The following is a 15,104-nucleotide window of genomic DNA, read 5'->3' on the forward strand; positions in this document are numbered from 1 at the left end:
TCTTTCATTTTTTTTGGTATAATAAATTAATTGGTGTTTCAAAATTAGCTAGTAAAGCTATATGCTAAAGTCCTGAGCAGACGGAGAACCATCAAAATGCATTCCAACGGGTGGCTGTGCTGGGAAATAGAACAGTACCGCTTCTTGGTGCCCTGCTGCCTTCTTGTCATACACGCTTTTTGCATGAAAACAGGTTTCTAAGCCGAAGTACTGCTAAAGTTTTTAGAGAGTAAGCAGAACAGATCCTTTATGCTGCTCTGAGAGGCCTTAAAAGACGATCTCTGGGGCTGGTGGCTGCTGCTTTTTTTCTTTTTTGTCCTGGGTGAAGTTAATTTGGAGCGAGCTGCTTTCTGACATCTGCTGCTACCAGTGGGTGGCCGGGAGGTCATCTTCTCAAGGATGAAGCTCCAGCACTCCCTCTCCTGCCAGAAGCTGAGCGTACCACTCTTCTAGCTTTTGCCAGCTCTTGGGACTTCCTTGCAACCTGTGGGATACCTTTCAGTCCCTGCCTTTCTTTCTCTGATCCAGTAGGTTTGCTCATCACCAAAACACCATGTCCCTCAAAAGAAGTTTAATTCTCTCCAGTAGACATGGTATACGGCGGAAGCTGATAAAACAACTCGGGGAGCACAAACGTGTCTATCAATGCAGTATCTGCAGTAAGATCTTCCAGAACAGCAGCAACCTCAGCAGGCACATCCGTTCTCATGGTGGGTTTGCTTTCTGTCTCGCTTGCATACTGCTTCTGTCTCTCGTTGGTTCCACCTTTGAGTAAAGCATTTAAACTATTCTTAATATTGCTGTGCATAATCTTAATAGAGTTGCTTTTTAAAAAAAAAAAAAAACTTTCTCTAATGACCTCTTTAATTTTTTCAGTCCAAAGCATGAGAAGATAAAGTTGGGAGTTGAAATTTGAGTATTTAGAATCTGAATGTAGGTACATATTATAAGCAACGGCAAGGATGTGGTGGCTTTTCCACAACTGTTCCAAAACTGTTCATCGCTTTACATACACACAGTCCCCCATCTTCACAGGCTCATGGTCAACATTGATGTGTAAATACCAGCTGAGTGCTTTTTGACCTGTGATCTGCAGTTCCAGGGGGTGCATGACCTGCTTCTAAGGATTCCGTGAAAAATAACAATTTCAAAAGGGTTGGGGGGAACCAAACGTAATTCTTGTCAGTAGGTAAACTGCACTAAAATGGAGAAGGTCAAAATCCATTATCTGCGTCTCCTGAATTACTTAAACTTCTCATCACTTGCCTGTTTATTTGCAGTTGCTTGTCCTTTGGTTTCCCCTGTCTTGCCTAGAGTTGATTATTATCAGTCTCTGACTTTTCTTTTTTTTTTTTTTTTTTAATCTTGATTGATCCCCTCAGGTGACAAACTATTTAAATGTGAGGAATGCGCAAAGCTGTTCAGCCGTAAAGAGAGCTTGAAGCAGCATGTTTCCTACAAGCACAGCAGGAACGAAGTGAGTGGAAATGACTAGCGGGCTTCTTCTGAGGTTAGGTGAAAATGCATCCAGGTGCTAGCGGGGGAGTTTGGGTCAATTACATTTGAGTAGATACCTGTGAATTTCTTATAAGTGAGACAAGACTGAGGGAGAGGTAATATTTTCTGTTACAACAACGGATTAGTTTGGAAAGTGGACACGCTTTGGAGCATGGAAGTCTCTTTTCATGTCTGAATTTTCTGTAGAAAATTGTTTTCAGGCATCTGTTACAGCAAGAGAAACTGGAGATAGCTGGACCTGCATGACCTAGAAGTGAGATCTGAATTCAGTTTATTGTACTAAAAAGGACTATTCTAGTCTTGTTTGCCTGTCCTGGTTTATCTATCACCACCTGTAGCATCATTTAGTGGGTGAACTCTGGGTGAAGGCTGTGTCAGTAAGGGCTGTGATCAGATGTGTAAATGTGTGGTGCTTATAGTAGCAGTGCTGTGCCTGCTATGAGGGCCTTTCAGTGCTGCTGACATATAAATACTTAACACACCTGTGGTAGAGCCTTATCAGTGAATATTTCTGTTCTTGCTGGGCATCAAGGTCCTAAGCTCTCAGACTCCTGGCATCTGCTTCGGAGCTAGAGGATGAGTCAGATTACATCTCGCTTTTCAAACATTCTGTCTCCACATCAGACTGGGAGGTTATTGGGAAGACTGTTACAAGCACACAGATGCATTGTCTGTTCTTTTTGTTTTGTATAGAGGTCATATGTAGAAACATGGCATGATAATCTAGCATTAGAATTTTGTATCTGTGTATTTAAGCGTCCTGTTGAAGGAAGAAAAATTAGGAAAGGCAGAAAAAGTAATTGAGATTCAGAATTTCTCTGTCAGATGTGAGTTGGCTTTTTCCCCTCATAAACACTGTTTGCAATCCTCAGGTTGACAGTGAGTACAGATACAAGTGTACAACATGTGAAAAGGCCTTTCGGATAGAGAGTGCGTTGGAATTCCATAACTGCAGGACAGGTGAGAATGGCTAATGGTTCAGCTTCCTCTCATCTTTACTCAGTTTTGTGGGTGTGTCTACAGATCTATCTCAGTATAGTAACTGCAAAGGGGAAGTAGGCATTTGGATTTTTTCATCACCACAAGCAACCTGCCCCCTTCTTTCCCCCTTTTCTCACAAAACCTGAAAAAAAAAGTAAAAACGAACAAACAAACAAAAAAGATAAAAAAAAAAAAAAGTGAAAACAGTAATCTGTAGAGGAACACATCCACTTTTGTATTGCATTTAGTATTTCCTGCTCAACTATATAAAAGCCTAACTAATATTTCAATCGTATGTTCACAGCTACCCTGTCACCATCTGTTTAACTTTCTTTCCTGAAACTAAGTTTAGCCTCTTCTCTCTGAGATAGGGGAACTGGAAAAGGAGCCAGTACTATCAATAGTTTGTAGTTCTCTGGGATTATAGTTTTTGTGGTTTTGTGGCTCCGGGCAGCCTGCTCTAGTGGTTGGCAACCCTGCCTAGACCAGGGGAGTTGAAACTAGATGATCTTTAAGATCGTTTTCAACCCAGGCCATTCAATGCTGCTTTTTCATGCTTTGTTTATACTTGCAGTAGTCTCTACAGATGCTTCTTTCTTGGTATCACTAGAACTTGTCCTTTTCTTCCACAGCCATCCCTTGTGGTTACTCATATTAGTTGCACTGAGTGATCTTATGCTTAGAAAATGACATCCCAATTACTTTTACAGACCCATGATAACTCTCGGTTTAAAATCACTTGGGCTATTGCCCCTTCCACACCATCCTAAGTAGGTTCTCTCATTTCCTTTCAGAGGAAAAAAAACTCAGCCATATGTAGAATGGAAAATAATGCTGAGTGACCTCACTCTTGTGTTCATTCAAGGACAGCAGCATACTTTCTGTCTCTTGAGTTGACTGTTAGCAAAATGAGCAGCAGTTTTTGCTCTACTGTTTAACAAACCAAGCTGTTACTTCATTGTGATTACTTTAGCATTGGCAAATTCCACCTACAGCACCAGGCTGTCATGTTTTGACAAAAGTCTCAACTGCTGAATATCAAGTGAATTTCCCGTAGGCCTATTATCGTATAATGGTTTGCTTTTTGAGATTTTATACTTTGTTCTGGAGTATACCGTACTGGCATGTATTACACAGTCAACTCAAAACATAATTTTAATGTATGCTAGACCACAATGGAGATAGCCAGGTTGAGGAAGTTATGATGCTAGAGCCAGTGTTCAAATTAACATAATATATTTCTATTGCTTTTGAAAAAAATATGTTCCAGTGCATTCCAGTGATACTTTCACATACTTTTTTACTACCTATTTCATAGGTAGCAAAATTAAATGTGATATGTTGTTTGATGTTTATTATACCTTTAATGGGAAGACAAATTTTGAAGAAAAAGAAGAATACATGCTTCTGCATTTCCCTTCTCAATCCATATAATGATGTATTTTATGTTAAAATTCAGGTCTAACAAAAGAACTACATGTCCCACAAACACGCACAACCTGCTTTCCTCTGTAAAGACCTGCATGGTTTCTCTTACAGATGACAAGACATTCCAGTGTGAGATGTGTTTCAGATTCTTTTCTACAAACAGCAATCTTTCCAAACACAAGAAAAAGCATGGAGATAAGAAGTTTGCCTGTGAAATCTGCAATAAGATGTTCTACAGGAAGGATGTCATGCTAGACCATCAAAGACGACACCTGGAAGGTAAGTATACTGCGTATGAACAGAACTGTTATGGTAGGTGTCGTTTTTAGTCAGCTTCCTGACCTAAAGTAGCAAGCTTCAGCAATATGTGATATTTATAAAAAATAATAGTAATGAATCCTTGAGGAAAGTTACCTAATTCTGTGAAACCTTTCTAGGAGCTGCACCATTTTTTTTCTTCATATGATTGGAGTCAGTGCTGCTAACAATCACATGAAAGTTGTTTGGGTTGCTATGCATTAGCTTAGACTAGCTGATTTTAACAGTTTATTTTTTTTTAAAATCTGAGTTCTATTTTTTTTTTTCTTTAAATGTGTGGTAACTTGAAAATTTGAGGGCAGAGAATTAACTTGCAATGTAGGATTGAAAGTGACTACTGTATAAATTTATTTTTAAAGGCTGCTACCTGGCCAGTATAATATAAATAGAATGCTGTGTGATGTTAATCTTCTGAAATCTGGGGAAATGTATGAAAGTAATATAAGATTTGTCTGTTTGAACTTTGAAGCATCTAAAGACCTTATAGGTACTCAGAGAGAGTGGAAAAAGTAGGGTAATGACAGATTGCTGAAGTATATATTAAAATGCCACTAGTGGTAGAGATGATAAGACCACAGGTGATTCAAAAAATTAAAAAAAAAAAAAAACAGATTATCTGATTTGGTGCTTTGGGTATAGCTGATTGTCACTGGCCTCTCGTGATTCAGCCCTCTGTGTCATGAGCAGAGGACAAGGGTTAGAGTGGCAATGGCAAGAAATTTCATGTTCAACTTCCACAGAACAGCAGCAGCCCTCTTGAAAGTAGCAGAGAAAGGTCTGAAAGCTCCTTCTCTGAAAGTTCCCTCTCTCCTTAGAAATATTTGAGGAGAATTTCTAGGCCAGATAACCGATCAAAATGCCAAGGCCTACTGCATCTGCCTGTTTTCCTGTTGACAGTAAATGTCTGTTTTCAGACACAGCAGAGTTGGTGTAATGTCCAACACTTTGGATACGTCACTTTGGCAGACTGCTTCTATATTCTTAAGGCACCGTTTTAACTAAGCAATTATCCTTTTGCTAGCAATTAACGTCTGCATTGAGGCTCTTCCCAGTGTTTCACTCTTCTTTACAGTATTCACCTGAGAGGGCATGCAGATTGGAGTGGAAAACCATGGTTTATTTTTTTTGTTTTGTTTTTTTGATGGGGACTGTTCTGTTAAGGGGTGAGGCGTGTGAAACGAGAAGACTTTGAACACAGCACGGAAAACATGGTTCGCTACAAGAAGGAGCCTTCGGGATGCCCCGTGTGTGGGAAGGTAGGCTTCTTCGCCAGCGTGTGCCCCGTGAAGCTCTGTGTTGTAGCTCCAAGAACACTCCAAGGGTATGCTGTGCCTCAACCCAGCGCTTCTGAATGAATTATCGTGGCGTAGCAAGTTACCACCCATGTATTAAACCACAGTAACTGTCTACCTGAATAGACACTTAGCCTGCCAAAAGCTTTTAGGTAAATGACGTTTACTAAGGTATCTGCCAAATCAGATTACCTCGCAGCTCAGACAGGCATGCGGTCAGTTAGCAGCGAGTCCTGGGGCCCAGCCAAGGTGTTTGTTACTCTTTCAGCTGCGTCAGCTCCATTATATGTCCAAGCACACTGTGTCTAGAGACACTGAGAGCTCTTATGGCAAAAATAAAAGCTAAAATTAAGTTCAGACTAGAATTTCTTCAGGACATGTAAGAAAACATGGAGTGTTACTTGGCCACTCTGTCTGTCAGTGAAATCCCTTGGCTTACACTACTTAGCATAAAGTTTTTCTGCCAGAATGTGAACAGCTAGAATTGACTGTGTGCATTGAAAATCATTTTCTATTAGAATTCAAAGTGAACTCATTGTGTGACCATGCTGCTGTTGTGTTTGGGAGCTAGTGGTCACGATCTGAAGTTGCTGTTGTCACCAGTACGAATATTGTGGGTTTAACTAGTGATTCGATAAATGTTTAATGATTTGTGGTGCTAGATGTGCTCAAGCAACTGTTAATTTGGTCTGTAGGCCCTTATTTTGGATTATTTCAATACATGAAGCATCAATGAAGACAGATTTTTGTAAGTATCTTTTTACAGATAGAGGCAACGTTACCTTATGTAATTCTGCTCCATCTTTTTTGGAAGCCCACCTCTGACAAGCAGGCAATTTCAGTCAGTTCTTTGAAACTGTTTATGTGTATTTTGCTGTGTCGACAGTTTCTGGGGTAGTGTGCTGAGTTCCTACATGTTTCTGGCCAGAATGAATAATATGGGATAGTAAATATGTTCTGAGCAGTCCGTTGGATAACTTATAAAGAATTGTACTCCTGCTGGATGTGATACAAAAGCCCATCCTTCTTCTTTTGTCTTAGGTATTTTCATGCAGAAGCAATATGAACAAACACCTTTTAACACATGGAGACAAGAAGTACACCTGTGAAATCTGTGGGCGTAAATTTTTCAGGGTGGATGTGCTGAGAGATCATATTCACGTCCATTTTAAGGTATTGCGTTAATATTTTAGTAGGAAAGGCCTGTTATTTAGCAAGCATTAATAAGCACATCAGTAAATATGTTCAGACTGCTACAGCCACGTGTTCATACTGGCGACACAAGAGTGATTGTGTACCCTATGCAGTGATGTTTCTACGGCAGCCTAGCAAGTGTCGTGTTCTGCTTTACCCATGGCTCTGCTGTGTTCCACAGGTGGACTGCTACAGAGCACGTGGACTATCATGTTTAAAGTTATTGCAGGTACCACTGCAGAACGCTGTTCTGAACATAATGCAAATACACTTCTTCGACCTTGGGTGAATCATAGAGGTTGCTCAGTTTAAGGCAGGGAGAATAACAACTCGTTTAAGAGGAGGACTGCTAACAGATGCATTGTTCCAGCAAACAAACCAGAAAAGTAATTGAATCATGGTGATTGTGATTCTCTTGCATATGCCAGCATAACTGGCTGTGCGCTCAGTTCCTAACCTGGTTTAATCAGAATGACCCAAATCATGTTAAAATAGAAAAAAAAATAAAATAAAAACACCACTACTACTAGTGCCTAATCAGACACTGATTGTTTTGACATAACTGGGTTAGCACAAAATTGAAAGGAATTGTATCACTCATGCTTATAAAGACGCTTATTTGGTTGTAATACTGAACCAGTTGGGTATCTTTTTACATTCAAGTTCCTTTCATATACAAAAAATGGAGTACTATCTGTTCAGATAAACAGTTGTTCCTTGTTTAATCATGAACAGAGGGACTTTGTTTACCTGAACTGAGTGAAGTGGGAGGATATTTTAAATAATATTACAGCAGTTAATGTGAAGCAGTCAGGGTGGCAAAAAAGAAAAAGAGAAAAAAAGCTGTCAATCTGTTACCTTTTCACATAGGTGTTTATTAAAACAGAATATTCTTTCTTACCCTACACAGGATATAGCACTAATGGACGATCACCAGAGGGAAGAATTCATTGGTAAAATTGGAATCTCATCAGAGGAAAACGATGACAACTCTGATGAAAGTGCAGATTCTGAGCCTCACAAGTATAGCTGCAAAAGGTGCCAGGTAGCTTTAAATACATTCAAATTAATTTGATGGGCGGGAGGAGGGGGAAGGAGTGGAGATATTTATAAATTTTTCAGTTTTAAGTAACACTGAGGATTAGGAAGTAGAAGGCCAGTTCACAGGTCTGCTCTTCTCTGTAGTGCTTGTTACCTCTATTCTAGGAAGTGATCTTATTCCGTAAGACATCAGGTGGTGTTCTGTAAGGCAAATGCTAAATACTTAAAAAGATAAATACATAAATATACACTTCCCTCTGTGTAAGGCAGCAAGCAAGCAAAACTGGAGGAAGAAACGGTAAAGGAATATTCAAATTTTATGCTATCTTTTAATTATGAGCAAATTAAAGTTGTTGTGGCATTTCTGAACGACACCAACCACAATTTGATTAATTTTGACAAGATCAGATGTCCTCTAGTCGGTATCCAGTCTGGAGGGTTACCACCATTGTTAATGTTCAGCATGACTGCTTATTCTTGGCCTATTCTGTTACTAACAGGATGGTTCTGCTGGCACAGACTTCACTCACTTGTCAGTGAACAGAGGAAGACTCTTTCAGCCTCTTATTGCATGGCTTTTGCCATTTAGTAAAGAAATAATGAGGAAGAATGGGATCCTTAAGCCCCATTTGGATTCTGTACAGTAACTGGGGGAGCACGCAGTGCTGAGGTGGGGGGGGATGCAAAATGAATCAGTGACAACAGCAAAACTGGGCAAACTGGCAGTGGGACAGGAGAACCTTGGTAGTTAAGCCACTGACTTGGCCTCTGGAAATCAGACTTTATGTCACAGTCTACTCTTAATGTGATGAAAGTGCTTAGGCTATCTTCTTCTCATTTTAAAAACTCAGAGATATTAATACATCATTTTTCTATACTTAATCTGCAAACCATTTTTAAATGCAAACTTATTTTAAGCTTATGTCAGTAAGCATAAGAAGATGTGGTATCACAGCAGTTAATCATGCACTTGCTTTCAATGTGGTAATTATAATGTCTGGCGCTTAATGGGTACATAAACTGCACAAAAATGTGTGCTTCTAAATGTGGGAAATTATGCCATTCAAATTAGAAAGCTCTTTCTGGAAGCTTTTTTTGTTTGTTTGTTTGTTTTCAGCACTTTTTTTAAGTGTCTGTGAAGTAAGAAACCATGTAAGGCAGTGGGAAATGAGTGTTACCTGTGATGAGATGGGGAGGCTCTTTTTGGCTGAAAATTTACACATTCTTAAGGGATTCCACATATATATAAGTGTTAGTGAAATACGTCTTCTGAGGATATCTGTCTTTATTTTTTCCTTTTCCCAAAGGACATCTTCACCAAGCTATGCAGTACTGTCAGTTATACTCTGAGTCATTCCAAAATCAGAGCAAAAGATCATGTCATGGCACTTCGCCCTGATATATGGGAGCATATGTGTATATGCAAGGTCACTTAGCCCAGGTCAAGCACCTGGCTGTCATAGCTGTAGTGCTTCCAGGGCCTGAGCTGGAATTGCTGCTCTGCAAATGCCTAGAAACAGCAACTCTTCTTGCTCTGCAAAGGGAGAGCTTACTGTATCTGTAGAGTCCAAAAGACATTTCTCTCCATCTCTGACGTCCTTGGTTCAACAGCTAGTGGAGGTTAGATGTGGCTCTTTTCAAGTCTGCTCGTCAGTGCACAGATAATTGCAGGTCCTCTACTTGTGCAGTGTAAGAAGCACGACTTCTGTCCAAAGCTGAGCAAACTGTTCTGTTCTTCTGCACTTCTGCCCTCTGTCAGCAAGAAGCCAGAGATACCATCTCAAGCTAGTTTTCCAAGTGAGTTAACCGATGTCCTGTAGCAGCGTGCTTGTAATGGCCAAACAGGTTCAGGCCTGAATCTAGCTTTCCCAGAATTTTCACCTGGTGATACGCACGGTATTTCCGACTAGTAGCTCTGGCTTGAGATCCCAGTAACGCAGTATGAAATCATTGCTGTTCCTAAGGACATTTTTCCCCTTTCATTCACTATTGGTTCATTCCACAGTTAACTTTCGGCCGAGGGAAGGAGTACCTGAAGCATATAATGGATGTGCACAAGGAGAAAGGCTATGGCTGTAGCATTTGTAATCGACGGTTCGCTTTGAAGGCAACTTACCATGCACACATGGTCATTCATCGGGAGAACCTGCCTGATCCTAATGTGCAGAAGTAAGACGACTTATTGGACTGATACGAGGAGCTATCTTGAAGTCACAGTGGCTCTGCCATCTGACGATTTTAGAGAATTGGGTTGTACTAAAAGACCAGAAACTAATGGGTGTTATAATGTTGATCAAAAGTTCGAAATGCATTATATATCACTGCCAATTCACTTAAAATGATTAGTCAACAGTTACCCAGTTTGGGCTTTATAAACAATAAATCTATGGTTTTAATAAGAGTGTTTTAAAAATACATAATTTGAGGGCATAGCAATGCCTTCAGCAAACCTAGAGTTTCTAAGGCTCATTTTTAAAATGCATTTATGTTTCAAGGAACTTTTCTAGTAGTTAGTATTACCAAACACACTGGCAAAGATGCCTGAAAACCATCTCTGTCTCAGGAAAAGCTTGACAGTTTTGGTCTCTCTGGTTTCAGATACATCCATCCATGTGAAATCTGTGGAAGGATTTTTAACAGTATAGGGAATCTGGAAAGACATAAGCTTATACATACAGGTAAAAATGTTGTGTTTCTTTATCATTCTCAGTATTACAAAGAAATTTCTGTTGCCAATGCCTGCCTTATTTTTTTTCAGGGAGAAATAAGTTACGGGTTTTTACTGTAAGTTACAATAAGATAAATGATATATTTATGCTTTTAAGGTAGACCAGTTTTCTAAAACAGATAGTGTTAATGAAGATGTTTGGTCAAGGCACACAATCCAGATCTTAGTTAATATAATGCAGGATTCATCTGCTAAAATCCTAATTCTGTGTTCCGTTCTTCCTCAAATTCTTCTCCATGTCACCTTCTCACCATTACACAGGCTGAAAACTGCTATTGCAAAATCATTTTTAACAGCTCATTATTATTTCATGCTATGCAGTATTTTCCTACCTCAGGCTTTCTTTTTGTAGATCTCGCACAAAAAGCCAGCTTTTTTCTCTCTCTAATGTCTCCTAATTCAGTTTGGGCTACAATATGCATGAAAGATATGGCTGTCAACACAGGTGGACTGTTGCCTTCTAATTCACCAGTTTAATCAGGTTTTAGGAGATGCACATTTTTCATTAACATTTTTTTTGTTTATGTTGTCTTTTAAATTTATTTTTAAGGTGTAAAAAGTCATGCTTGTGAGCAATGTGGCAAATCATTTGCTAGGAAAGACATGTTAAAAGAACACATGCGGGTCCATGATAATATCCGAGAATACTTGTGTGCAGAATGTGGCAAAGGTATGTCTGATGCCTTGTTTTCCATTAACTGTGATACTGAATAGCAGGTGAATATCTGAATTAAAATGACTTCCATTATTCTAATGACTTAGAATATTGGGAAGGTACTCAGAATGTAAATTCTTTATTTTTGAGTGTTGGAAACTGTATTCATTAGGAGCCTTACGCGTATATTAAACACTCCTAATTTTACTATCTGGCTCCACGACCTGTAAGACACTTCTGATGTCAATGAAATTTGCCTCTGTTCTGTTAGGTTGAGGTGTGCTTGCCTGAGTGAATTCCACTGCATTTCCAGTTCCAAAGTGAATAAAAGTTGTTTTGGTTTGTTTGTTTGCTGTTTGATTTTTCATTCTAGACTGTTTTCAGACTTAAGAATTAGTAATTTCTCTTTTTAAGAGCTTTAAGAGTCAAAGTTGCTTTGAACTTTTGAATTACCTGAGCTATAACTTGAACCATAATTGAACTGGCATATTAGTGGAAGGCAGTAAGTCTGACATCCCTAAGGATGTTTTATCTTTGCTTCTCCCTGCTGTTTTGCTTCTTCCGCATGGTTCTTCAGATGTTTTTCCAGAGCTTTTGCCTGGAACTAAAATAATAATGATAATGTGCACTGCTACCTAAACAATTAAAAACACTGAATAGCAGATACACAGCAGGTATCAACTTAGAGCTATTGGCTAACAAATGTGTTAGGTCATCCTGAGTTCCCTTCTGAAGGTGGGAGAATGGAGAAAATCATCATACTGTGCTTTTAGCTGTGTCTTTTTACCTCATAGGAATGAAGACAAAACATGCGCTTCGTCACCACATGAAGCTTCACAAAGGGATTAAAGAATACGAGTGCAAGGAATGTCACCGGAAATTTGCACAGAAAGTCAACATGCTGAAGCATTACAAAAGACACACAGGTGAGGTCCCTAAGGATGTACAAAAGCTGCACTGATTCAGCTAAATGAATTTAACATTATTAAAAGAAATATGCATGTTGTGCTTTTTGAAAAGTGAGGTTTTGGTCAGTCAAGACCCCCTATTATACAGTTAAGACGTGTTTGGTTGCTTGCATCTTTCCATTTTTTAAGGGTGGTTGGTTTAGTCTAGGATAGACGTAGTGTTGCTTTTGTTTTAAATTAGTCTCTGGTTTCCTATTTCACAAATCAAAATGTTATTTTCTGATTTATTTTCTGACTGATACGGTTGCATGGCTTAATGAAAATAGCTGGTGAAACTGGACTTCTTTTATTTGTTTGTCTGTGGGGTGGAGTGTTTTGTTAATACAAGATTCAGAATTGTCTCAGATGCCTTAGATCATTATTGCTCTTACGCTAAATGTACTCTTACAGGAATCAAAGATTTTATGTGTGAGCTCTGTGGGAAGACTTTTAGTGAGAGAAATACGATGGAGACTCATAAGCTAATTCATACAGGTAAATCCTCTAAAATACAGTAATAGAAGACTAGAGCTTAACTTTTCTCCTAGTTCTCATATGATACTCATCTTTGGGGGCTGTTGCTAACAGCTTTTCCTTCCATTTGCCACCAGTAGGAAAACAGTGGACGTGTTCAGTCTGTGATAAGAAGTATGTCACTGATTACATGCTCCAGAAGCACATACAGCTCACTCATGATAAGGTGGAAGCCCAGAGCTGTCAGCTGTGTGGGACAAAGGTTTCCACCAGAGCATCCATGAGTCGACACATGAGGCGTAAACATCCAGAGGTGAGTTAGTTTGGCAGGTAGATTATGGAATGGTTTGGTTTGTGACTTTTTTCTTTAGCAAACCTTATGACCTTCAGTGACTTGAAAGGAATTCCTCCCCCATCACCCCCCCTCCCCTTTTTTTTCCTGTTCTCTTTTTTGGGGCCAGTTTTAAGGTTAAGGATAAACTAAGATCAGCTCAGGTAGTATCTGTTAAGCATGCACTTAGCCAAATCAGCTGTTTTGTTATGTTTCAGTAGTAAATATATCTGATTGCCACTCCCTAAAAATGAAGTTCTTCTGATAACTTAAATCCCTTTTTTTCACCCTCAGCTTAAATGCATATTTCTTTTCACGTTTTGTCTTCATCTACTAGTGACCATAATCGATTCTTTTTTTCCCCATTGTGTTCTCCATATTTAGAAGTGATCTGAAAGAAGTGGTGAATAGAGATGATGGCAGTATCTGCTGCTGATGTAGAATGATTCTTAGTACTAAAGATGAATGTTGACTGCAGAGAATTTGGATTAGAGGGATGTTTTGTCTGGCCGTAATGGGGCTTTTACTTTGTTCTAAATTTATGAATAGATATTGTATTTTTTCTCAGCATTTATTGTTTAGGTTGACTAAGGCTTCTCCTCTCCCTTTGAGGTTTTATTTTACAAGCAGTTTATCATCAGCATTGCTTTGGATTGAACTATTCCTTCCCTGTCATCATGATGAAAAGTAGGCAGTCAACAAAAAGCTTTGTTTATTGATCTTTGGTTTAAAAATGCAGCAATCTAGAGGGCAATTTGTTTCTGCTCTTTGATAAGCTGAGAAGTATAGATTTTGCTGAAAATAAGGGAATAGGACACAGTTAATATATTTATAAATATATTTATAAATATGTAAGTGGTGGTCAATGGCTCTATGTCCAGTTGGAGGCCGGTGACAAGTGGTGTCCCTCAGGGGTCCGTCCTGGGACCGGGGCTGTTTAATACCTTTATTAATGGCACGGACAGTGGGATTGAGTGCAAATTCAGCAAGTTTGCAGATGACACCAAGCTGAGTGGTGCAGTCGATACAACAGAAGGAAGGGATGCCATCTAAAGGGTCCTGAACAAGGTTGAGAAGTGGGCCCACGTGAACTGAACGAGATTCAACAAGTACAGGGTGCTGCACCTGGGACGGGGCAATCCCAGACAGGAGCACAGACTGGGAGAAGAAAGGTGATCAAGGGGCTGGAGCACCTCTCCTATGAAGAAAGGCTGAGAGAACTGGGGATGTTCAGCCTGGAGAAGAGAAAGCTCAAGGGGAGACCTCAATGCAGCCTCTCAGTACTTAAAGGGGGCTTATAAAAAAGTTGGAGAGCAACTCTTTGTTCAGTCAGATAACAACAGGAAAGGGGGAATGGATTTAAACTAAAAGAGGGTAGGTTTACATTACATATAAGGATGAAGTTCTTCTCTGTGAGGGCGGAGAGGCGCTGGCACAGGCTGCCCAGAGAAGCTGAGGATGCCCCATCCCTGGAGGTGCTCAAGGCCAGGCTGGATGGGGCTTTGGGCAGCCTGGGCTGGTGGGAGGTGTCCCTGCTCATGGCAGGGGGGTGGAACTGGATGGTCTTTAAGGTCCCTTCTGACCCAAACCAGTCTGTGGTTCTGTGCCATATGATGAAGGCTACTTTAAAAAAAAAAAAAAAAAAAAAAAGCTGTGGGTAAATGCATTATATTAAATGGTAAGTGCAAAATGTTAGATTACACCATTTTTGCTTTGTGACAGGATTTATCAAGGCTGTGCTGTATTGTTTGGCTGTGGTCTGTTCTGCTGCTGTTCACCAGGCTGATACCTCTTTGTCCACAGATTCTTTCAGTGCGGATTGATGATTTAGAGCAGCTGCCAGAGACTACTACCATTGATGCCTCCTCAATTGGGATTGTTCAGGTAAATTGCTGAATTTGTATGGCAACAAGGTGTCAGGCCTGCTGGAGGGTGAATTGGGGATGTCAATTTTTTGTTACGTGTCATAGCCAATTGTGGGCTGGTAGGCAAGGAATATGTTTTTTAGAGAACCAGCCCCAGCTTAATCTGTGGCATGCTGTGTTATAAGACATAGCAGCATAAGCAGATGCAAGTTGTTGATTTGTTTCGTTATATAATGTGCTCATAACATTGAGGTAATTAGAGCATGAGTTCTCATTCTCTGAAAACAAGTTTTTGCTAAAGTTTGATCCTTTGCTTGAGGATCGACAGTAAA

The 15,104-nt window shown here is 39.7% G+C and overlaps 1 protein-coding gene across 12 annotated transcripts in view; it reads left to right on the forward strand.

The window, feature by feature from the left end:
* PRDM15 (PR/SET domain 15) overlaps positions 1 to 15,104 on the forward strand; it is a 33,508-nt gene that overhangs the window by 16,899 nt on the left and 1,505 nt on the right. For 7 of the 12 annotated variants that reach the window (XM_082779771.1, XM_082779772.1, XM_082779776.1 and 4 more), the window contains 14 exons: positions 529 to 710; positions 1,383 to 1,477; positions 2,391 to 2,478; positions 4,039 to 4,206; positions 5,407 to 5,501; positions 6,579 to 6,710; positions 7,642 to 7,776; positions 9,778 to 9,941; positions 10,371 to 10,450; positions 11,051 to 11,170; positions 11,950 to 12,081; positions 12,514 to 12,597; positions 12,714 to 12,889; positions 14,711 to 14,791. In XM_082779771.1, the coding sequence (XP_082635897.1) occupies positions 529 to 710; positions 1,383 to 1,477; positions 2,391 to 2,478; positions 4,039 to 4,206; positions 5,407 to 5,501; positions 6,579 to 6,710; positions 7,642 to 7,776; positions 9,778 to 9,941; positions 10,371 to 10,450; positions 11,051 to 11,170; positions 11,950 to 12,081; positions 12,514 to 12,597; positions 12,714 to 12,889; positions 14,711 to 14,791 (1,732 nt within the window). The remainder of the gene's footprint in view (positions 1 to 528; positions 711 to 1,382; positions 1,478 to 2,390; positions 2,479 to 4,038; positions 4,207 to 5,406; positions 5,502 to 6,578; positions 6,711 to 7,641; positions 7,777 to 9,777; positions 9,942 to 10,370; positions 10,451 to 11,050; positions 11,171 to 11,949; positions 12,082 to 12,513; positions 12,598 to 12,713; positions 12,890 to 14,710; positions 14,792 to 15,104) is intronic. The other 5 variants (XM_082779780.1, XM_082779779.1, XM_082779781.1 and 2 more) reach the window with 5 other exon arrangements.

Source organism: Aythya marila (genome assembly GCF_965140915.1).
Source record: "Aythya marila genome assembly, chromosome: 1".
In the NCBI taxonomy this organism is placed as follows: domain Eukaryota; kingdom Metazoa; phylum Chordata; class Aves; order Anseriformes; family Anatidae; genus Aythya; species Aythya marila.